The 24,738-nt window shown below is 41.5% G+C and overlaps 1 protein-coding gene across 7 annotated transcripts in view; it reads left to right on the top strand.

Moving 5' to 3' along the window:
* The window catches only part of pcloa (piccolo presynaptic cytomatrix protein a), a 56,861-nt gene that overhangs the window by 28,719 nt on the left and 3,404 nt on the right, over nt 1-24,738 (top strand). The window contains exons 6-25 of one of the 7 annotated variants that reach the window (XM_069164715.1): nt 16-1,550; nt 2,280-4,347; nt 6,076-6,123; nt 6,679-6,761; nt 6,948-7,023; nt 8,283-8,408; nt 11,040-11,148; nt 11,532-11,596; nt 12,097-12,281; nt 12,683-12,733; nt 12,962-13,092; nt 15,319-15,345; nt 16,434-16,527; nt 17,423-17,494; nt 17,576-17,822; nt 19,997-20,185; nt 21,237-21,378; nt 21,558-21,619; nt 22,794-22,928; nt 24,455-24,600. In XM_069164715.1, the coding sequence (XP_069020816.1) occupies nt 16-1,550; nt 2,280-4,347; nt 6,076-6,123; nt 6,679-6,761; nt 6,948-7,023; nt 8,283-8,408; nt 11,040-11,148; nt 11,532-11,596; nt 12,097-12,281; nt 12,683-12,733; nt 12,962-13,092; nt 15,319-15,345; nt 16,434-16,527; nt 17,423-17,494; nt 17,576-17,822; nt 19,997-20,185; nt 21,237-21,378; nt 21,558-21,619; nt 22,794-22,928; nt 24,455-24,600 (5,591 nt within the window). Of the gene's footprint in view, nt 1-15; nt 1,551-2,279; nt 4,348-6,075; nt 6,124-6,678; nt 6,762-6,947; nt 7,024-8,282; nt 8,409-11,039; nt 11,149-11,531; nt 11,597-12,096; nt 12,282-12,682; nt 12,734-12,961; nt 13,093-15,318; nt 15,346-16,433; nt 16,528-17,422; nt 17,495-17,575; nt 17,823-18,428; nt 20,186-21,236; nt 21,379-21,557; nt 21,620-22,793; nt 22,929-24,454; nt 24,601-24,738 lie in introns of those variants that run through there. The other 6 variants (XM_069164712.1, XM_069164714.1, XM_069164713.1 and 3 more) reach the window with 6 other exon arrangements.

The raw sequence follows: 24,738 nt of genomic DNA, 5'->3' as shown, positions 1-24,738 counted from the left end.
TTTGACTTTTGACAGGTGAAGCTGTTGACTACTCCAAGAAAGGGACTTATGCAGGAATGACAATTCCACCCTATTCCCAAGCCAGAGTCACAAGTGCTGTTGGTACACTCTTTGGTACAAGCAGTGTTCTGAGATCATCGAATGGGGTGGTCTATTCCTCTGTTGCAGCTCCAATCCCATCTACATACGCCATTACCACCCAGCCCGGGTCAATATTTAGTACAACATACAACACCCTGTCAGGTATGCATACCAGCGACACCATGCCTTCCCTGTCCAACCTCCAGAACTTGCCACTTACACGGTCCCACAGTTTTTTGTCTACCATCTCTACCCTTGAAACAGAACAACAAGGAGATGTCCCACTCAATCTGGAGATCTCTAGAGGGGGTACTACTGCTGCCACACCTGCAAAAACCTCTTTATCCCTTGACACCTACACTGATGCATCATTGGAGGCCATAGCTGCTTCACTGGAAGCTCTTTCTTCACCCATGGTTCCTGGGGATGGCCAGTATCAGGCAGAGCGAGAGAGGTTAGAAATGGAGAAATTTAAGCAACAGCGACTGGCTGAGGAATTAGAATGGGAGCGTCAGGAGATTCAGCGGTTCCGTGAACAAGAACAACTCCTGGTACAGAAGGAACTGGAGGAGCTGCAGGCCATGAAGCAGCATATATTGACACAACAAGAGGAAGAAAGACAGGCTCACCTCATGATGCAGAAAGAAACCTATGCCCAGCAACAGCAGCAGCTTGAGCAGATTCAGAGACTCCAAGAGCAACTCCGTATGCAACTGGAAGAGCAAAAACTTCGTCAGATGTATCCAGGTGGGGACACACTCGGGCATGGCGTGCAGGAAGCACTTGTCTTAGGACCTGATGGCACAGTACTGGCCCGAAAGATAACGGATAGTGGGTGCCAGACAGATGAAGAGGATGAAGCAGTCAGCAAAGCTTACACAGCTGGCAGAAAAAAGAGAAGTGCTAAAAAGAGTGTTGACAGTTGCGTGCAGACTGATGATGAGGATCAAGATGAATGGGAGGCTCAGACCAGAAGCCGACAAAGCCGACCACGTACTGCCAGGGGTGACAGGGGTGGGCATTCAGAAACGTCTCTCCAAGCCCACACTGAGATTTCCATACAAACAGATACAGAGGGGAACATTAGAATGGACACCAGGATGGAGCTGTCTGACTCTGAAAGGACTTCACCAAAGAAACGACCGACCCCCTTAGAAATAGGCCAGTCTCCTAACCTCAAAGCTGATTCTTCTACGCTTCAAGCCCCTCTCAAATCCCCCAAAGTGCTCTACTCCCCTATATCCCCCTGTATATCACCTAGCAAATCCCTTGAGTTTGTGTCATATGATAAATCACTAGGTGATACAAGCCCACAAAAGCTAAAAGGAAGTACAGATCCATCCAAAACCTCTCCAGCAAGTCCCAGAGGAACAAAGTCCATGCAGAGATCCATGTCTGACCCTAAGCCCATGAGTCCAACAGGAGAAGAAAGAACAACGTCTGGCAGCCAGTATGGTGATAACTATGATGTGAGTACTATCACTTTACAAGTCTCACTTTAATTGACATAAGTGTAAGAAAGGTTCACAAAACAAAAACACGGGTAACTTTCCGATGAGGAGGATGTGATTTGTGCTTGAACTTTTCTTTTAGTTAATAATGATGGAAATTAATTCAAATGTTTCTGGAGAGGTATTTCTAGCTTGAGCTTTTTTTATTAAATAAAATACCACAGGGTCTGAAAGTCCGTTTTCTGCCTGGGCAGTTCACCGTTGAGAATCTCATACATACATAAACAGACGGGAAATAGGCTGAGCTTGCAGGAAAATACTGAGCTGTCAGATGTCCACAGAGGCTTAATATAAATAAATGACTTATTTTTAGACTAAAGAGTGCAAGTTAGTGAGTAGTCTGTGTTGGTTATGGACAGGAATACATATCTTATGGGTATGCAAAAAAAGCTGATCAATAAACTGTGATGTTCAAAACCTTTCATACATGGAAAACAATTCACCATATGTTAGTCATGACTAAACACTATAAAGCGACTACTTAAATGTATACCCTCTCTCTATTTGTGATTTCATAATGTCAAAGGTTGAATTCATACAAAATTTAGATCCCAAGTTAATTTTATTTGAGTAATGTGAGTCAGAAAAGTAATTTTCAAATTCTGAGGACTGCTTAACCAGCTGGCTCCTTTATTTGGGGATTAAAAAGCTTGAATTCTTAAAGTACTAATCTTTTTTTTTCTACAGGGTAAAAGCTCAGGTGGCACACCAACAGGCACTCAAAAGAAGGTGAAGAGGACTCTTCCCAATCCACCATCAGAAGATGAGTCAACAACTACCGGGCAGACAGCATACAGCACTGGCTCTGCCCGCCGAAGAATGTGCCGTAATTCCAACATGGCACGTGCCAAAATCCTACAAGACATTGATCGTGAGCTAAATCTGGTAGAGCGTGAGTCGTCCAAGCTGCGCAAAAGACAAGCAGAATTAGATGAAGAGGAGAAAGAGATTGACGCCAAGCTCAGGTATTTGGAGATGGGCATTAATCGTAGAAAAGATGCACTTCTCAAGGAGAGAGAGAAGAGGGAAAGGGCCTACTTACAGAGTGTAGCAGAGGACAGGGACTACATGTCAGACAGTGAGGTTAGTAACATCCGAGAGACTAGAGGTGGGTGTGGAGTTGAGGATGAGGAGATTGAAGATCACGGTCTTGAACGTCCCAGGACAGCTCCTCAATCCGAATTGGATGACTTTGTCCCACCACAAACCAAGCACGAGTATGGAAAATACTCCCAATACCAATACCCTGAAAGCCAATACCAGCAGTCTCTGTACCAGACTCCCCAGTCCTACCAGTCCCATTCAATCTACTCCTCTGTCCCTTCGCTCACGAGCTCCCAGCAGCAGAGTTACCACCAGATGCTTCTGTTGCAACAGAAAGCTGCCAGACAAGCAGCCCTCCTCTCAGAGCTGGATGCAACTAAATATGATGTCATTAGCCGTCAGCCTGATCCTACATCATCAGCTTACCTGGGTGTCAAGTATGACAAATATGGCAACCACCTTGACCTTAGAGCCTTGGATGTGGGAAGTATAGCAGGAAGCCCAATGTCAGCTGTCTCTGATTCCTACTACACAGATGTAGATCACCATACACCTCGGAGTTACATGCTGCTGGAGGATGCCGCAGAACTAGCCAAGGGCTCCACGGGCATGTCTTCATCTTATAGTCTGGCTGAGAGGGAGCTGGCTAAGGCAGAGAAACTACTGCGAAGGAGTGCTGCAGATCTGGGGTCTACCGACTATCTGGGATCCACCTCCAGACTTCACACTTATGGAAAGACCCCTGATGAAGAGGATGCAATGGAGGAACCCTACGAACTGAAACTTTTGAAGCAGCAGCTCAAGCAAGAGTTTAGGAGAAGTACGGGTGGGACAGAAAACTTAGAACAACTGACAGGCCTCTCACAGCACTACTATACTCCAAGCTCTGGGATCTCTAGTTACTCACAAAGACAATATTCAAAGTCAGAAAAGTACAGCATGAGTCGACTTACTCTTGAGAAGCAGGCAGCTAAACAACTCCCAGCATCTATGTTGTATCAAAAACATAAGACTCCACAAATTGAACCTAAAATCTCCTCCAAGTACTCCTCTATTACAGACAGCAGAGGCTTAGAGACAGACTACACCAGCTATCTGGGATCTACCAGTGCATCTCCAAGATCCAGCCGACTCATGCAGGATGAGATTACCTTTGGCCTTCGTAAGAACATTGCAGAGCAGCAAAAGTACCTTGGGTCCACCTTGGGTGCCAACCTGGCTGGGTCACTAAACTTGGGCCAGAGCTTGGGTTTGGATTCTGCCTATCCTAGTGGTAGCCGCTCAAGACCCTCTTCCAGGCCCACATCTTGCTATGGTCTGGATTTGTCTATCAAAAGGGACCCCTCCAGCTCCTCACTGAGGCTTAAAGGAGACGGTGAAGCATCTGGAGATGTGACAAGTTACCAAGCCCCCTCTGGTCGCACCAAACCCACTAGCCTTCCCATTGTGCAAAGTGGGCGAGGCCGAATACCCATAGTGGCCCAGAACTCGGAAGAAGAGAGTCCACTGAGCCCTGTTGGGCAGCCTATGGGCATGGCCCGTGCATCGGCAGGACCTCTTCCTCCTATCTCAGCTGATTCAAGGGACCAGTTTGGGTCGTGCCTGTCCTTACAGGACTCCCAGCAGCAGCAGCATATCAGGGAAGAGCCGACCAGGGGTAGGGGTTATGTGCTGCTGGATGACCTTCAGGGCACCATGTCAGACAGTGAAGGTAAAAAAACAACTTGTCACACTGCCACTCTTTTCCTATTTCATGTTTCATTATTGAGACTTTTTTATTATTGTTTGTCCTGCATGCATTTAATATTAATGTGGATATACTTTAGCTTGTGTTTATTAATTCAAACTCTGCATGTGTCTGTCGAAGTTTTGGTGTTTTTTATCCTTTTCTTTGGTGAATGTATCCTCTTTCTTTTTTCTGCTGTCAGTACATCCGGTGTGCATGCATGCCTTTGTACATTTTGCTCTATGTCCTGTAGGCTGTGTTTCTGTCTATATTCCAGATATTGCGTAACATTTTCCCATAATAGTTCACTGCATGAGTCTCCAACTTCCTGTTTCAGCTATATAATGTGGGAGGCTTCTCCCATCAAATAGTATTTGCTCACTTGTAGCAGTCTGCATTTTATTTACAGCATGTTGTCATTTGTAGCTGTTTTCACTCTCAAAGAAGATTTTCATGGTCTTTCAAATCCTGCTTGTTAAGCACACAAAGGCTTAGGCCACAATAGCGGAATGATCCTTTGAAACTTAGGTCAGATTTAGAAAGAGACATTTTTCCCCATAAATGATACTCTAAAAAGTGCCTCTGCCAGTTACAAAATGTACAGAATTCTGTCAATTGAGACAGCTGTTCAAAATGACAGTATGTTGTGTGTAACAGTCAATAGCACATGAAATATAATTTTGTGTAGTTGATGTGCAATGTGCATACTGGATATTGTTGGTGTGTTTCATGATCACATTTAAGTTTCGCATTATATTGATGAGTTAAATTATTTAATGACAAACTAAAGGGAAGATTAAATGTTACCACAGTATAATGACATTCCTAGGAAAAAAAACACATTTAATTGGGACAGTGGTGTCACAGCAGAGGGACATTAATAATATTTATGTTTGGAATGCATGATATATGCTCCAGAGACTTCTGTGTGTAATAAACACTTTAACTTGCATGTCTTGTCTTGAATATTTGTTTTTGTGTATTGTGATACATAAGTGGCTTTATGTTGCATGCAATAAATGCATGCTGTTTAATCTCCTATAAAGTTTATTCATACTGCATTTCCTAAAGGTATTACTGACTCACTTTAATCAAAATGAACACACTTTATTCGTATAGGCCATTATTTTTTTTTTTAATATGTTTGATTGTAAAACAGACACTAATGCAATCTAATGAAAGAAATCAATCATGCAAGAACGCTAATGAAAATGTAATAATTCAAATTAACATTTGCTGAGTAAACATTCCGGTAATTATTTATTTTTCTCTACAGTTTCTATCATTGAAACTATATAAGCTATCATCACTTAGAGGACCCAATTTTTGTAAAATGGATGAACAGCATTCTATTACAAGAAGGAAGAGAAAAGCCCAACAAACATTAATTAAATATAAACAAGATATTGTGATTGCCTATACGTGCAGCTTTGTCCAAACTGTACCTCCATGTGTTTTAAAAAGTACTTCCTTTAAGCAGCATGGAACTGATCAGTTTCCAGGCTGAGAACAGTGCTTTCATGAAACGGAATGCAAATTGTGCCAGTTTTAGTAAGTGCAGACTCTAATGAAAGTACCATTGTTTATCTTTCTGGTTTAAATGTTCCAAAGATGTCCATTCTGAGTTGTCTTGAATGTAGCATAACAACTTGTTAATAGATTCATATTGATCCCATTACTTTGCAATGTAAACCCCATTTGCCTTGATTCCAGCCCTAAGTGATTCCCTGATGGCTTTGAACAGAGACGATGCAACCAATGGTAGAGTATTAGTTCAGTTCTCTAGTTATCCATTAGCTAACATATTAACCTGCACCACAAATAAAATACACATTACCATAAAATGATGACTAAATGTTGGGAAGGCTTAAGACTTTTGTCAAATGGCAATTAAATACCACTTTACTTTGTAATTCCAAACTCATTTTAATGATGTGATGTGAATTTTTACAAACTTGGAGAAAAATACTACACATGCCCAACATTTATACTCATAGAAAATTATCGTTCCATAGGTTTAGATCATGCTACTTTACATACTTTACTAATACTGTTTTATTCATTCTCTATGTGCATTTTTATGCTTATTTTACAATACCTGTAAAAATGTTGTGATGCTCAGCATCCTTTGACATGAAAAAAAGTGAAATAATAAATAAACATTTTGTTTGGCCCTTGCGCCTTCCTCATACTCAATAATAAAATTTTTCTTTTTGTCATGTAATCACCTTCAAATGACCTGAAACCCATCCTCTCTAGTATGACGCAAAAGTCCAGATTCTCAGATTAGCTTTGAACTTGTTTTTATCTCCAAAGCCTATCACCTTCGTCGAGAAGAGACGGACTGGTTTGACAAACCGAGAGATGGACGGTCAGAGAACGGACAGGAGAAGAGACAGGTGAAACAGGAAAAAACACACCCATACACACACACATTGAAGTTCTCAGATGTTTTTTTTATACCAAGTTCAAGAAGTAATGAAATGCATGCACTTACACTCAATTACCTGGATATTTATATGTGGTGTGTACACACATTGTACACACAAGGCACTTAACATCTCACTATTGTGTATGGGCCACAGGGAAAAGGTCCGTACTACCCCTTCCCTCATCTCAGGGTCAAACTGCAGAGGGATCCCAAAGACCGCAGTGTCTCAGGTAAAGTACCACAGTTCACTACAGTTGATTAACAGCATTAGCACCATGCTACATGTAAGTATATTATAGGCATTCAAAGAGGCATGTGTTACAAGCTAATGTGTTATGCATGTACTTGTGCTGGCCTCACTGCTCACTGACTGCATTGGACATATACTATTTACAGCATAGATATGTTTTTTTTAATAAGAAGGATCTTTATTAAAAATAAGATAAAGACAGTTGAATGTACACATTACTATGGACCTCATTAGGTCTACAGAGCATGCATTTTATTTTCCTGAAACTCATGCCAAATCTCAACAAACCGGCAAGTCACTTCCCCTGCCATTGCGTTCTATCACACCATTCCCTCAGGCAAAAAGCTGGCAGAAATTTCATTTCCTGGCCTCCCTTTTGATTTGGCTCTTCTCCACGCTCATCAGTCATTGCCATGCTCGAAATGGCGTATCCCTCACACTAAGGATTATTTTATGCAATTAGCAAACAGCCCACAATGGAAGAATTTTGTTTACAAGTGCCCGGTGCTGAAATGAGTCATTTTGCCTCAGTCATTTTGTTCTCGCTTCCATAACCATGTAAAACGGTTTCATAGTGTAAAATGAGTGAGGTTCCTGTTCTGTGTAATTAAATATATTTTTTATGTGTGGATCGACAACTGGTACAATGGTTAGCATATATGCTGCTGATTGTGATGTTCGACAAAGGCAGCAAGAAGAAGCAGTAAAATTTACCTAACAGTTTCATATGTTTAAGATGATCAGTAAATGGAGTAACAGAAAGGATGTAATGTCTTCATCTTTATGCTTGTGTGCTGCCATATGACCTACAAAATCAGCTTTGGAGTAATTTCAGGGAATTAACCATACTAAATCCCAAAGATTTCAAAGCTAAGATGACAATATTGTGCTGAAAGGAGTAATTCATCTGTTAGGGTCCTGGAATCCCTGGGTCCTACTTTCCAAGGTCCTGCATTTATCTGCTATTTATTCAGCGAATAAAACATGGACCATTGTGAGTTAGGGAACCTTGGGAACATAGGACTCTGGGAACATAGATTCCTTAACCTGCTAAGCCAGTAACCTTTAATGGAGTTTAGCTGCGATTTCTCATCATTATTGGATATAGTTATGTGTGTGTGTGTGTGTGTGTGTGTGTGTGTGTGTGTGTGTGTGTGTGTGTGTGTGTGGTTGTGGTCTTACAAAAGAAAGCAGGTATTTAATGACAAATTACTAGCCTTTGTTTTTGGGCATGAACAGGAAATGGTCTGGGTATCCGAGTGGTTGGGGGAAAAGAGGTTCCTGGTAGTAATGGAGACATTGGAGCCTACGTTGCCAAAGTCCTACCTGGTGGAGCTGCAGAACAAACAGGAAAGATTCTTGAAGGTAAGATCTTTTACCAGATTAAGCAAAACAAAAAAGTTGCAGTTATTTGAAATTGTAGGCATAAAGAAGAAGAAATGAGAAAAAATATTTTAAAGATGTCATTATTCTTTCATGTCTATTCAAACTGTCTCGTAAAGAAACCATTTGACATATTGATTAATGCACTTAGTATTTGGGTTATACAGTGTCTGTCGTTTCGACTGCTTCCAGTGATCCGGTCTAGCACCCGCCAGAAACACGGGGCAATAGCAAGCCTTGCTCTGTCCAAAGGCAACCACATCCCCATGTCTGCATTTCTACAGCTCAAATATGTTAAATGATGGATTCTGTTTGTTTTATTCACACAAAAAACAAAGTTTTAAAATATAATACAGGAGTTTAAAGGTGATCTGACAGATGTTATTTAGGGAGATTTAGATGCACTTACAGGTGCATCTAAACCTTTGAACAGAGCCAAGCCCTTTTTTTCCCTCCTGTTTGCATGTTAATCTAAGCTAACTACAGTTCCTGGCTGCAGTTTCATTCTTGTCACACAGACACAAGGATGCTTTTGATCTAAATCTCAACAAGCATTCCAAGCAGAACTATTCCTTTAATATCCGTCGACACGTGACTGTACATCAGCGATCATTCTCAGCTGATTGACTGACAGAACTGGACATGCAGTCAGAGGGAGGGAAACAGTGATGACAAAAATAGGTTTTACATTGCATTTAGTTGTATCACCTTCTGGTGATGGGTCATGACTCACATGAGAAATAAGAACCAAACAGGAAAGCTTACAAGTGGAGAGTCCATAAAGCATCAATTCTATTTTTAATAATATTCAATATATATATATATATATATATATATATATATATATATATATATATCTGACAGAGAGGCAGCCTCCGCCAGGAGAAAATTGTTTATCTCATCACAAATAATGTAATATTTGTTTCATGTTTGTCTAAAATGCAAACAGTTATACCACTTGTGTTTTATATAGGTGGAAACTGCAGCAGCAAGCTATTTTACCAAGTCACTCAGTAACCATTATGCACTAACCCACAGATAAATGACCTGTGATTTCCCCCTCACCCACCACTCACTGACACCACCTGAGGATAAATTGCTATGTGGTGTATTAACAGGAACACATTTCATGAGGTGTTATTGATTTCACATGGGGGAGTCTGAGAACAGTTACCCCTGTCGCCCTCCCAGTCCATATGGCTACTCGTAGTCACATTGAGGGTGTCGGACGACTGGTAAAGCTGCGGCCTGAGCCTTTTTAAAAGCCTCCACACTGTTGATGTGTGAACCGTGAGAGAAATAGCCCAGCCCAGTGTGGACCTGTACAGTGTGTGCGATCCATCTGCCAGTGTCACTGTGTGGATGTGTCTTGTCTTCTGTTTTTTATTTTTTATTTCTCTCCTTTATAAGGACATTCTAAAAGGGTTCCTGTGAAAACCGTGTCATTAAAACATAAAGATAAAAAAACAAACTGAACAGTTAGCTCTGTACAGGGTACAAGTCAATTTGCAAAGGATTGATCAAGACCCTGAACTTACCTTTTTTTTTTTTTTTTTTTATCTTTTTGTCTTCTAGCCCTTTATATGCAGCACTTGTCTCGTCCACTTTCTCCTAATACATAAATAAATCTATAGTATAGACTGAAGCTGTTGGTGATTGCTTCAGTGCAAGAGTCAAGACGCATCTGTGGTGTTGTTAGCTGCGAGGACAACTCCAAGCCACGATAACACCCATAACCTGTCATCAACAATGAGCAGAATGGCCGCAGAGTACTTTGGTTGTGCCAGTGGGAACACGGCGCCTCTCTCTTGTGTGAATGTGGGAAAAAGTTGTCAGGTTCAACAAGCGTAGAGGCTTAGTGTCACAGAGGGACAAAAACAGAGTGTGTGTACTAATGTCTGCTTGTTTCATCGCTGAAATTCAACTTTCAAAAGATGCAGTGTAACCAGTTATATAATGTCAGTTTGAAAGTACAGTATAGCTTCCCTGTCACTCACACATGCAGCTCGGCGCAAACAGAGGACCTTCCTGATGAGCTGTTTCAATCTGTGTAAGTCCTACCTGGGTGCAGGGGGTGTTTTGGAGGATGCAGTGGGTTTGCTGTGCTGAGTGGAAACAAATCTAAATAAATGGACGTGACTTTCGATGAGACGTTTGTCATTTCTCAAGTATATTGGAGAAAATTGCATTTGATTACATTTTGTGTTCTTTACACAATGCATCATGTTTGAAATGCTGACCTGCAAATTCAAGTTTAATAAATGAAATAACATGAGGCAATGTTTGAGTTCACCCTGCTTGTGCCTGAGTGCTCCATGATCAGCTCTGTCACACAGCTGCTGTTTGGGCTGCCACAGGCATTTATTTCTCCAGTTCTGGCTTGCAGTTTGATGCCCGTGACGGCCGAGCAGGAATCAAAGCTTGTTTTCACGGTCCAAAATGAACGGATTGATCCCTTTTATCATTCAAAGAGCTACATCATTCACAAGGCTGTGATTTTATTTTTTGGTTTGAAGTGAAATGTTTGTGCTGAGTATGGGAAAATACAGAATCGACATAATACAATATTCTTGCATGTGTTCCTGGGTCTGCCCGTGTGAAAATCGTATATAGGAATGCAAGTCCTGGAGTGGAATGGTGTTCTTCTGACGGGGAAAACCTATGAAGAGGTACAAGGACTCGTCGGACAGCCGTGTAATGAGGCAGAAGTGTGTGTCAGACTGTGAGTATAACCTTTGTCACTTCCTATCTTTCTCTCCTGCACTCTTTTTTTTAGCATGCCATACGCACTGTCATTCTGTTATTTCATTTTATTCTTTATCTCATCTCTCGAATGTATCTATAAACTCTCTTTTTGACCTCTGTTCATATTCCCTGCCTCTTCATCGCCCTAATTTCCCCATCCACTCTTATGTCTTCATTGTCATGACTGATTTATCATTTAAAATATTTAAAAGTAAGTCATGATAGCTGGCTTTGGTGGTCCTTATCCAGTTAATTATTATCCCTATTATTTTTCATGTTTGTTCTGGCTTTACCGGCTTGTGTACTCTCTTTAATTTTACTTCTCAGAGTTACATCAAATTAAATTCTCCCATCTTTCAGTGATCTCAACATGCTGGCTGATTCTGAGGGTTCGCAGCACCTGGATTTCCAGGAGCACCACAAAGGTGAGCCGCAGTATATTTATCATTCCAGCCCCAACATGCTGATTCTACTGATTCTTCTTGACCAACACCCGTGCCTCCTCAGTATTTTGAACATTAGTCTCTTGTAAGTTTTCTTCTGTCAGTTTTTTATCTACCATTCTCTTTGTTCTTAAGCTCAGGCATGCATTACTCGCCTGTTTCCTCTCTCTATCTGCATCACATAGAACCATCCTGGAAACATTAGATTCTTTTCAAACGGTGGTGACTTAATATTTCTTGAAAGGTTTCTATTCATAGTTTCTGTTGTCTCTTCTTTTTCAAGTTGAATGTGGCCTAAAAGTTTTGAAGATTGGTGACCAAAACATTGCTGGTTTCAATTTCTAGATGTGTGCATTGCTGGAAAATGTCAAACATGCTTATTGAACTTTCCTTTGAGAATGAGAAGCTAACATTTTTTTTTTTCATCGTACATGGTATGACTAATGAGCTGTACCTCATGGCTGTGTGGGTCAACCTTCCAGGGGACAGACCCCCCAGGTCTCCAGGTGTTGATCCCAAGCAGCTGGCGGCTGAGCTGCAGAAAGTGTCCCAGCAGCAGGCTCCCACGTCCACCTCTTCCTCCGGCCTGCCCACCACCACCTGTGCAACCTCCAGCCCTGGTCAGCCAGGATCCCCCTCTGTCAGCAAGAAACGCCACAGCAGCAAGGCGAGTCCACGGGTGGGGGTTGTTAGACGTGTCTCGCTTCGAATTGTTGAGTTGAGGTTTCACGGCATCACCTGTTAAAAGAGGAAAGATTTGGTCACAAATGGCTGTTTATCCCTGAAGTGTTAGCACCACTAAGATCACAATATTGAAATGCTTTACCTTTCAGATTATGTTTAATAAAAGATTAGAGGGTAAAGGGAGACCTTGCTTCTCCCAATGAGCTTTACATTTTCAAGAACTAAATGTATTCATAACCCAGTTACCCAGTGTAGCCTCAAGCACTGCATAAAGTACAGCACAGCAGAGTACGTGGTGTACAGTATGAACACCCACCAGGAAACACAAACTATCCACCTACAGATTTATGCAATATTTAAATATGTTGCTCTCATTTCTAACAGACTTCAGAGGGAGCGAAGACCCAGTCCCATCCCATCTCTGGAGAGATACAGGTCTGAGACACAAAACCATGAACTCTGTATCTCTGTAAATGTAATCATTTTAGATGTAAGAATACAGAATATGATTAGATGAACGTTGTCCCTGTTAGTGTTGAATAAATTGAATAAATGCATGAAAAAACAAATTGAATTCTGCATTTTCTTAAACTATTATTTTACTGTTTGTTTCCCTAAATCCATTTGAATCCATTATGATTAAGTGTGTTTCTTTTTTTGCAGCTTCAAATCCACTATGACAAGCAGCTCGGCAACCTGATCGTTCACGTCCTGCAGGCCAGGAACCTCGCCCCACAGGACAACAATGGCTACTCCGATCCGTTCGTTAAGGTGTATCTCCTGCCGGGGAGAGGGTGAGTCAGTAGTGTGTAAACTGTGATCACACCTCGAGTTAAATCAGAGCAGGAACAATGTTAGCTTAGGAGTCATGATATAAAATGAGAGAAATTGTATTTAATGCAATCATGCAAATTGTGTTTATTTAAAGACGTGTGTAAGTCGTGACTGTTTAAATCATGTACTACCTTTTTCTGCCAGATTTGAAGAAGGAAAAGATCTTGTACGCTCAAATCTAATTTCCATTCATTTTAAAATCGATTTACAATTGATTTTGGCTTACCATGACATCTTTCAATGTGCAGCACATGATCTTTCTTTGATATCAATTCCATAGCACCTACAGTATACACTACTACACAACAGGTCCAAGAAATGTTAGGTTCTATAAAGTATGTGCTCAGTTTGAACTCCTTGTTACGGGACTCATCAGCCCCGTATCACTGCTGAATGAGGCAATAACATAATAAACATTATGTTAATAATACGAGGTTGATAGTGTACTTGTGTGGCCCCTGTCGATGGGTGCTCCGCTGTAGGTGCGAGTGCAGTCAAAATCAATAGGTCTCATATTTACTTGTAATATGATCCACACTCGCTCTTAAGTCCAGGGATCCCTTCTCACTGTGATTGCACTGTAATGCAATTGACTCTCCCACCTTCTCGTCTGTATGAGATAAGGTGCCTCGAGAGAGAGGTTTTTTTCCTTTTTTTTTTTTTCCAGGGATCATTTCAGATAAATGCAATAATATACGGCTGTGGGCTTTTTTTTTTTTTTTTGGAGACATGCGCAGATGCAAACACCGCTGCGAGCGATAGGTGCGACCGGGGCTATGCTAAAGAGACACGGCAGCCACAAGCCCGGACAGCCACCTCACTGAAAATGGTTATGGAAACATGCACACTTAAGCGCATGTGTGCACATACTCGTGTATATGCTATTTGTGCATATATATGGACTCTCACAACTATCAGCACCAACTGCAATCCATGCAGAGGCTTTTCAGTTGCATCACACATCTCCTGGCAACCGCATGGAGGTCCTGCAGTGGTTGAAAACAATGGCTTAATACACAGCAACCAGGAAAGAAGAAAATATTCAAGTGATTTGGCAAATGTAGTATACTTTAACGTGTTTGCAAAGAATTTAACATGTATATCTGCAGAAGAATGTTTCCGTGTTGAACTGAAAGTGCAAAGTTTCAGTAGTTATTTGGGTCCAAATTTGGATTGTTTTTTTGTGTGGAAAAACAGAGCACTGCAAATGCTTTTTCACATTTAAAAAATTCAACTTACTAAGAGACATACAGTATTACATGGTAAATAAATGCTGATTTTCCAGCCAACAAACTTTACAGACACAAATTAAGTTCGATTTTTGCTGTGTTCCAAATGACATCCTTCCCGTAGTACGCCAACAAAATAGTGCTCTTACATGTCAGGACTCTTACCTTTGCAGTGCAGGAATTTTGACAGGTTAGTGTTGTCTCAAACTGCACACTGCCGTCCTGCACTGACTGGAAATAACCTCAGCATGTGAATGCATCACCTGCCAAAATATCTGCAGTTTTAATTATTTTACCCAGAAATGAACGTGTTTTCGTGCCCTCTGTTTAACACACTCATTAAACACACTGATGGCTTCTGTCCAGCAGCAGTAGTGAAAAAGAAAACCCTTTTGTGCGGTGTTCAAGAACATCTGCAGCTTCCTCAGACGCCTTAATTTGAATGTTTTTTTACGTTGGTGGTCCCGCTCCTTCCTCTACGTAGCCAAGATGGCGACCGTTTAGGGGGGGAAATGTCCAGCGTTTCACGATCATTTTTCCGGGTACTTTCAAGTGTTTATGTACTTGAACGTGTTAATGCACTTATGCTCTCAAAATAGTGAGTGTTAGTACACAAGTACGCCATTTGGAACATAGCTTTTGTGGCTTTGAATGGCAGATCTCCACTACGGTTGCCAAAGGAGGCTCTGCATCACCTGAAAGCCCTGTCAGCACACATATGTGCAATTCATGACGCACTCCTCACAATTTAAATCCACCGCTGCAGCACACCAGTTCCTTTCTCTTGTCCCTTTTCTAAACACACAATGATAAATCACAGAATAAAAGCGATGGACAATCAGTCTCCCCTTCCCATACATGCTCTGTCCATAGACACTCACTGACACCCCCACCCTCCCTCTGACTATTGTTTTTGTATGTTGTTCTCTATATTTAATGCATGCTGGACCCTCTCAGTCAGGTCATGGTTGTCCAGAATGCCAGGTATGTGACTTGCCCACTTTGGTTCTGTTTTGGTTGAAAGTTGGTTGTCCGTTTGGTCACGGTAACTAAACGGACAGGTTGTTTTCGAACTGACTGGAAGTTTACTGATAAAAGTCAACTAGTTCAGTCCCACTAACTCCCTTAACCCTGGAACTATTATGCATTTTCCCTGAGAACCCCATATTGTCATGATGTTCCCTTCAACTGTAGGAGTGTCTTTGCATTGTGTTATGAAAGAGACAATTCCCTAAATATTAATATCTTCAGTTCTCTCTAACTTAACGCATAAAAACTGTGCTGTTTTCCCGGCTAACTGTTGTCTTCTCCTGGTATATGGTCTGTTTTTGTTCCTAACCATTGTAATTTGAAACCCCTTAACATTGAACCCGACACCCTTTAGTTTGTCCCTGTTTTTGTGATTAAAATCCCTCAGTAATGTTGTGCCCCAACATCGTACTGTACCCTCAGTGCCCCACCACATCCAGTACACACTCCTATTATTTTTGCTCTGCAGTCCTGATTCATGCCATTGTTTTCCAATGTAGAGTAGATTGTTCTTGTCTTTTCCAAACTAACTCTTACAGACTTACTCATATCCTACAATCTTAAATCAAACCCTACCCACTGCAAAAAACATCCATCTTAACAAGTCATTCATTACATGACAGTGAGTCTGTCGTCATGGAAAATAGTTTTCCTCAAAACAGATTAAATAATCAGTCACGGCAGTCTGAATTCTGTTTCTTATGCAAACTGAAGCAGAATATTTGTAAAGATATACCCAATTCAATTATTGGCAATCTTCTTATTGGCATACTTTTTTTATTAATGACTTGATGGATCTCAAAATGGACTTTTTTGCAGCGTCACCCAGACATCGCACCCTGCCGTCCGTGCACGCAGGCGCCATACATTGTTACCATCCAAACAATGTGCATCGCATTCATTCTCTTCCCTCTCTGCTGTCACATTGTGCCCTACGCTCCGATATCTCGTGCTCACTTCAGTGTGCTGGTCCACTAACCTGCACGGCATCTACATGCATGTTGACCGACTGTATATTGTTGTGATGTGTTTCTTTCCCCCAGTGCGGAAAACAAGAGGAAGTCCAAACATGCAGGCAAGAGTCTGAATCCTGAGTGGAACCAGACTGTCATCTACAAAAACATCCACCTGGAGCAGGTACTGTGTGTGGTCCGAGAACACTCGAAACACAAGAACACTCCGGCTGTGTGGCCTGAGGCATCTTGGCACACATACAACATAATACAGCTTTTATATATGTGTGGCGCGGCTCTAGCGATAGCAATATTGATCTTTTATTGTTGGTGGGGTCACCTCTTTGATTCAGATGGAAACATCTCAACAACTATGGGAGGGATCGCTATGAAACTAATACATTCATGAGTGCCACGGGACGGGTCCTACAGATTTTAGTGACCCACAGACTGTTTCCTTCTGCACTACCATGAGGTTAAAATACGTCGCTTACAGTGAAATATCTTGACAAGCACACAGTGGAGTGCCAAATCAATTTTGTTACAGATATTCAATGTCCTTGGCAGATAAATTGTAATGACTTTGGCCATCCTCTAACGTTGCAGCTAGTGCCCAGAGCAGGCCTACGTTTATATTTTGTACATTGGTTGTACATGGACTTTTATGATTCCCAGACAAAGACAGCTGACCCACAGAGCATGAGGCAGCCTGAACCCTGTGTCAAATTACATCTAAAGTGTTTGGTAGTGTAATTTAAAGTCTATGCTTAAATAACCTGTCAAAATAATGTGTATAGTGTGCTATGTGGCATGCTAACTGTCATGTCGCCCGTTGGTTTTCAGCAGAGCAGATGGATATGCCTCCGGGAAAGGATTATATCATTTTAGATCCCATTTTAGATTCACTGGGCTCATATCAATCACAGCAAATTTGTCATCTCCTCCTGTCTTTTTTGTTTGTTTGTTTTTTAATCTGTCTGAATGTTTGAAAAATATTGTGCTCTCAGCCAACATACGGTAGGCTACTATAAAAAAAATAAAAAAAATTGAATGACTCTTTGGCTGTGTGTGCGTTCCAGCTGAGGAAGAAGACTCTGGAGGTGAGCGTGTGGGACTACGACAAGTGCTCCTCCAATGATTTCTTAGGAGAGGTAATCCCTTTTGGTTTTAGTCACGAAGGAGAATCTATATTGTTTTGTGGCCGTTTGTTAAACTACTCTGTTGGTTCCCAGGTCCTTATCGACCTGTCCAACACCACCCAGCTGGACAACATCCCTCGGTGGCTGCCCCTGAAGGAGCAGAGCGAGGGGGAGCATCACAGACGCCCCCACTCAGGCCAGGGACGGCACGGTTCCTCGAAACCTTCGTCGCAGCACTCGTCCCCTAAAACCACCGGCTCTTTGCATGATAATCAGGATTCCCCCAAATCATCCGTCATCAAGAGCCGGAGCCACGGGATCTTTCCGGATCCAGCCAAGGGTAGGACACGATGAATTCCCCTCACCTGCTTGATTTAGTCATCATCATCATCATCATCCCCTAACAACCCTCTGCACTCTGCTGCTTCCCTGCTCTCTGTGCTCTCTTCTCCTTCTTCTTCTATTTTTTCCATCTGTCTTCTCTTTTTTTCCTCCCTTCCTGTCACTGCTATCTCACTGTCCACCTGTTTCTCTCTTTGCACTCCTATCACCTGTATTCCCAGCACCTTTCTCTACTCATTTTTGCATCCATTTTAGCTTCGGCTTCATGCTTTTTGCTTTCTCGTGGTCTGTTTTCTCGGTTACCATGATGCCACCCAGCTCAGACGCCTAGCCTTAGCTTCCCTCTATCTTTCACCTAACACAGAGGGTAACATGGCCGTGGAAGGCTTTGAATACTTCCCTAATTTACAAAAATAACGTCAAAGTAACAAATTTAATGAGGATACTAGAAGATCATAGACTTGAAAAGGCAGTTACCACGCTGGCTAGATTGCAGTATCTCACTATCCAGCAACTCACTAGCAACACAATAGGTAACAGCCTCTAAGTTAACTAAAGTAAAAGATAGCTTTTTTTGGTAATTTGGTGAATCTGGTTGTTTTAGACACGCAGGTGCCCACTATCGAGAAATCTCACAGTAGCCCTGGCACATCGAAGCCTTCCCCGTCCGAGGGCCAGAGCCAAAGCCACAGCCACGGACACAGCCAACACTCTCGCTCGCACGTCGCTTCACGCTCCAGCAAAAGCGCTGCACGGCAACACCATCAGGACAGCAGCAATGGAAGCAGCGGTGGCGCTGCCATAGCAACGGGCGATGCCCAACAGCAGTCACAGCAGCAGCAACAGCCACCACAACGCCTCCAACCAAGTAAACCAAGACGCAAATAACAAGCCCATGCAGCATGGCCTCCTCGCACTCATCTGTTCCACCCTCTGTTCAGTTGATTTCCTTTCTGTTCCTTTAATTTCCTTCTTCTACTCTTGGTTTCCTTCACCCCTACACACCCTCTGGTCCTCTTCCCCGTTGTACTCACAGTGTGTCAACCTTTCATCGCTTCTCTTCTGTATGTATTCACAAGTGTCTCGAGGCAGCACCTCACCTGTACAGTAGCACTAAGTGTGACCTTCTTTCAGTTAACCCAAAGAGGCGTAATCGTTGCTTCTAAAAGGCAAATGCTAACTATTTAACATCGTTTAACCATTAAAAATATAAAAGAGGCAATAAATTGTATTCCATTAATAAATTTTAATGTGGCGTCAAACAGAATTAATTACTTTTACCTGGATTGAAGTTAATTTATTAATTTTTTTTAAAATTGTAGTTTAAATAAATGAGCATTACTTAGGATGAGTAGAAGTATGACAGTGAGGAAACGAGGTAAAAATAAAAAAGGAAAAACAAAAGTGTCAGAAAATACTCTAAGGAATGTATTCATCTATCAATTAATGTCAGAGCACAGTGAGAAATCAAGCTTCCTCAAATGACAAGATGGGCAAATTATGAGCTTTGTAGCTACAAAAAGGTCAGTTAATGAAGCATCGTTCATCAGGAAAATGTTTCTGATGCGTCTGCTGAAGCGAGCAGTTAAATATTTTGGATTGATTGATCCAACTTTTAAAAACAGAAGAAAGTTGCAGTCCCTCTCCCCTCCCTGAGATATCATCAACCTCTTTTGGTATTTTTTATTATTTTATTGTTCTTTATTATTTCCTTTTTTTTCTTTGACAAACAACGACCAGCTTTTCTGAAGCTTCTCCACTGAGATGGCTGTGCATGCAGTCCGCCACCCCCCCCCCCCCTTTATTTAATTTAATTTAATTTTTATTTTTATTTTTATTTTTATTTTTATTTTTATTTTTATTTTTATTTTTGTTTTTGTTTTTGTTTGAACAACTACCGGATCCACAATGCACCTCAGTAGATGCTGCACCCCCCGCACCCCCTCACCCTCTAGTGATATGCGGGAGGGGCGAATGTGCACTGCATACTGTGGCTGCATGTGATTGACAGTCAAGCTGGTTGCCATGGTGAAGATAAACCGCTCTCTGAATTTCCATCTTGCTCCTCCCTCCTTCCATCTTGAAATTCGTCCCCCATGACCTTTGTTCCCTGGCGTTGACCCCCCCCCCCTCCCCCTGACTTCTGACCTGTGAAAAAACAAACACGTCCAGCCCAAAGAGGCCGCCTCTCACTGAGGCACCAGAGACACAGCGTAGTGGGCGTGCTCACCATTCAGAGAGCCCAGTCCGATTGGCTGCCTGCCCTGCCATCGCTTGTGTCGGCCAAAGGGAGCAGAGCAGACGGCAGACACCTGACCCTCAGGAAAGCCGTGTCTGAAGAGAGGCCGCAGAGCATCGGAGGTGAGAGTTTGCGCAAGAGTCTCCTCTCTATCGTGTGACTGCAGCACAGATGGAGCGAGGAGAGAAAGAGAGAGTGAGAGAAAGAGAGGATGCGATACTACTAACGCACACCTGCAGAAAGAAAGAGGGGAGTCTTACAAGCTTATCAAAGAGACAGGAGGACAGAGAGAGAAAAAAGTTGCACTCAGCCACATCACCAGAGATTCATGCAGCGAGACGCGCTTTTCTTAACGGCCACCGACACAGTTCACTAATACCAGGAAGTCAGTGTCTCCAAACTATGATTCATGGAGGTTCATGATTCATCTGCTGCGTCATGACTCTCCCGTTGCGTCATTGAACTGTTATTAGTGAACTTGGCGATGTTGTGTTGAGTTGGCCGGAGAGACAAACGTGTCGGCATGGATCCTGTTCTGCACCGCATCCACGCATCTGACATCATTCATACTCGATCACACTGCCTGACAGCAGACTGTTGAAATCTGAAACATTTAAACCGATCTAAAATATATTGCATGTGAACAGGTCACAGTCATAAACATCCTGTAAAGTCCTCCAGATATGAAGCTACAGTATATTTATGTATTTTCACTTTATTAAACTAAGAAAACTTGAGATGTTAGAACAATATGAATATTTCATACAGATGACTAACAATGTCAGTAGGGTCTCCGTGCCTCTTGTTTAGTCTGCATAAACATATATATGTGATACTTCTCTGGATTATTTGTCTGTCTACTGACTTATTAATGTCCTGTCTTTGTCGAGAGAAAGACTCTCTGTCACTGTTTGTCCATATGCTTCCTGCTAGTCCTCAGTGTTTGTGTGCTATTCATAACAGTCCAGTCTTTTGTGCTTTAAATAAGCCTCACTTCTGACTGTGGCAAAAATTATTTGAGGCATTAAAAGTTGATTATGATGGATTTCAGTTGCTGCAGATATGAACTAATATCCTACCCTAGTTTTTTTTTTTACATTCTTGGACCCGGCCGAGGTGCAATTTTTCTTCCTTTCTCTTTGTCATGACGGGTGTGGTCGTGTCTCTGCACAGCTCGGTCGAGCTACAGATCCAATGATGCCCCGGTCACGGCGGCCTCTCTGGACAGCGGCCTGAGCGGCAGCGCCTACAGCCTGTTGGACGAAGAGGGCGAGATGAACGAGGTGGACAGTGCCATCTTCCAGGTGCCCCGGTTGTAAGTCGGCTTATCCAGTTTATTCATCTAAATCCAGTTTCACATTCTGAATATGGTTGTGATGTTTAACTGCTACCACCACTGCTCTCAGTGCTCCCACTGAATTTAGAGGATATACTGTACATATTGTGTTGTGTAGGTAAATAATCTTTAGGATTTTTTTCCCCCTCTATCTTCAGTGGAAAGATCCCAAATGGCACAGATGTGATGAAATCATCGATGGGACTCGGTGACACTGACGGTTAGTGAACATAAAATACAATATTTAACACACCGTTTTTGGCATTAATCAAAGTTGAGTTGCTAAAATCAATTTTAAATATCAGCATAAAGAAGCTTCAAACTGACTGCTAACAAGTACTCTTAAATTCACAGTTGTAGCAATTGTCGAAATTAATTTACTGCTCAACTAATACCTTTATTTACTAAATATGTTCCCATTTTCATCTTTAACAACTAGTCTCTTTGAATGTGTACTTCACGGATGATTTGGTGTGCGTCATTAATGTCCATAAACATATTTACAGGTGATTTCCATCAGTCTGTCTTTGCTATTTTTTCTCATTCCTCGTTGTATTATGACACATTTTAAAGGTGCAAAGATGATACGTAAAGCTACAAAATCTTGTTGTTTGATATCTCACTCAAATCTACAACAAAGTGTGAGACTGGAGCTTAATACACATATTTGTACCTATTCACCCTCTTTCTTTCATCTTTTCATCATCTGCTCCAAGTCCTTTTTTTCATCAGTGTGTTTCTCTCTAGGTGACACACAGACACGCACAGTCATGTTTCCAACACTTCAGAGGACATCACATTGATTTACATTAATTTACTGGAGACTCATCCTAATCTTAACCTCAACCTAATCCCACTCGGCCTTATAAACCAGGTCGTCATACTAAAATCTTATACATTTACGTGATGGGTTTTTTTTCCCCCTCAATGTGACTGTCTAAACAGATTTATTCCTGCTCAACATGAGTAATACAAGTACACACACACGCACACACACACACACACACACACACACACACACACACACACACACACACACACACACACACACACACACACACACACACCGGTTACAGTTATCATTTGCCAGGGTCTTGTTGACCCAGCTTTCACAACTGTCATTTCCATTCAGTTGCCAAGGTAACGAGAGGCCATCATAACTTGCCTTCATCCTAGTTAAACAAATAAATGTGATTACTTGCAGGCCATGTTTGATATTACTCATCATGTTAGTACACCTATCGTCCACTAGAGGGCAGACACTGAGAGCAGGTGCCACATTTCAAAGAGGAAGAGAGAGAACAGTTGCTGGGATTAAACCGCAGATATTGTTTCATAATCGACCTCAAAGCCAAGCGTAGTTTATAGTCGACATGATTTATGTGTACATGTAGGTAAGACCCAGATAATGGGGGAGATAAAGATCGCTCTGAAGAAGGAGATGAAGACGGAAGGGGAGCATCTAGTCCTTGAGATTCTACAGTGTCGCAACATCACCTACAAGTTCAAGACTCCAGACCACCTGCCTGGTAATGATAAGTACCTGATCTACACACGTGACTGAACATGTGCAAACTGACATGGATATAAATTCACCCACTGCACATGCTGTTGTGACAAAATATGCAGGTTATCACTGGTAATTTATCCCCCTCTGATCTATTGTCATTACTCATGCTTTTATAATTTTCAAAGAGATAAAAGCTGATTTTTACAGAGATTTTCCATGATACATATCATTTGTTACATTTGACAGCTGGGAAGCCCACACAAACACTTGTTCTGCATCTGACATGCTGTTAAGAGTTTGCCAGTTTTTTATAGATGCAGAACAACTGCTGTTGTCATAGTGTTTCCAAGCCCACATTTCCCAGTAGAGCGTTTACCTTTCCAATAATATATATAGTGTATGCGCACGCTAAAAACACCCTTAAGGCAGGAGTAGCTCACTGATGAACACGTAGGCCTCTTACAAAACACAGTGTGGGCATTTAATGAGTGTGGACTCAGAACTAAAGTTGTAGACAGTAAAGACTTACTTTAACAATTTTATTCCGTACTACAGTTAAAATATTTCAAATTCATTAAAAGCTAAGTTTGTGCTTTGAAAAATGTGAAGCCCTGATGATAGTAGGCTACTATTTATTGCTATTTTACAGTTGAAGATGGCTGTATAAATCATGATTTAGACAGATTGTATGTTAATCTGACTTTATGAACAGTGGACAGACATGTCTCCGGTGTCTTTTCTCCCTGGTTGAAACACAGATTGCTGCCCACCTCGCCTCGTCTCGTAATATTTACATCCTAATACCCAAGCTGCCTGCCATTTGTTTGATTTGCATTTGCTTCCAGATGGAACCTGCACACAGAGCTTTATTTCCATTGACAATATATGTGGAGCTGTTCTGCAGTACAGAAGTTGCCTCAGTGACTCATAATGTTGACACTTTATCATTGTGACGGCTATGAGCATCTGCGGCTTTCTGCAGAGTCAGGGCGGTTGGATCTTTGGTGTTTCTTCTCGGCAAAACCAAACCAAAAATTTGTAGGTAAACCAAAAATGTTGTTTATACAAAAGTATAGTTTTCAGTGCAGTTGTTTTTTTACTATAGAGACACAATTGCAAATTAGATAAGGATATATGTCATAAATCAGAACAACATATGTATGTAAAAACCATGATTGAAAACTGTGCATTGCCTAATGTAGGCATTTACTTTTTTTTTTTTTTAGGTAAATTGGTGAAATGAAATGTTGATTTATTGGCTGGAAAAAAGTGGGCATACTTCTTAAATTACGGTCACAAAACTGAAAAAGAGCATGTTTTTATTAACACAGCAGAAAACACAGAGAAGACAAAAGAGAAACAGCATGAAACTAAGCTGTCTTTTACACAAATAAATGAAACCTAACACTATTGGATAGAGAAGGAAAGGGTCTTCCAGAAGGGCTGCACCAAGACTTTCCCTCTGCACTGTGCCAAAATCACACTTCAACAAATTAAATAGCAGTATGACAACAGATTTATATGGATGCGTGACTGTGTCCGCAGATCTTTATGTGAAGCTCTACGTGGTGAATATTGCCACACAAAAAAGGATCATCAAAAAGAAGACCAGAGTGTGTCGTCACGACCGCGAGCCATCCTTTAACGAGACCTTCCGCTTCTGTATGAACCCTACCGGACACTCAATACAGGTAATGATAAATTTGCATACTTACACATAAAAGATGATAGTTAAATATTGTAAGAATGTAGACAATCTGTACAGAAAACATTGATATTTGAATATTGTTATTTACTTTCCTGCCAAAAGTTAAATAAAGAGTAATACC

This window comes from Embiotoca jacksoni, unplaced genomic scaffold (assembly GCF_022577435.1).
Source record: "Embiotoca jacksoni isolate LCO1_2020_lvr unplaced genomic scaffold, fEmbJac1.0.p SCAF_32, whole genome shotgun sequence".
Classification (NCBI taxonomy): Eukaryota; Metazoa; Chordata; class Actinopteri; family Embiotocidae; genus Embiotoca; species Embiotoca jacksoni.
This window is presented reverse-complemented; position numbering and strand designations above follow the sequence as displayed.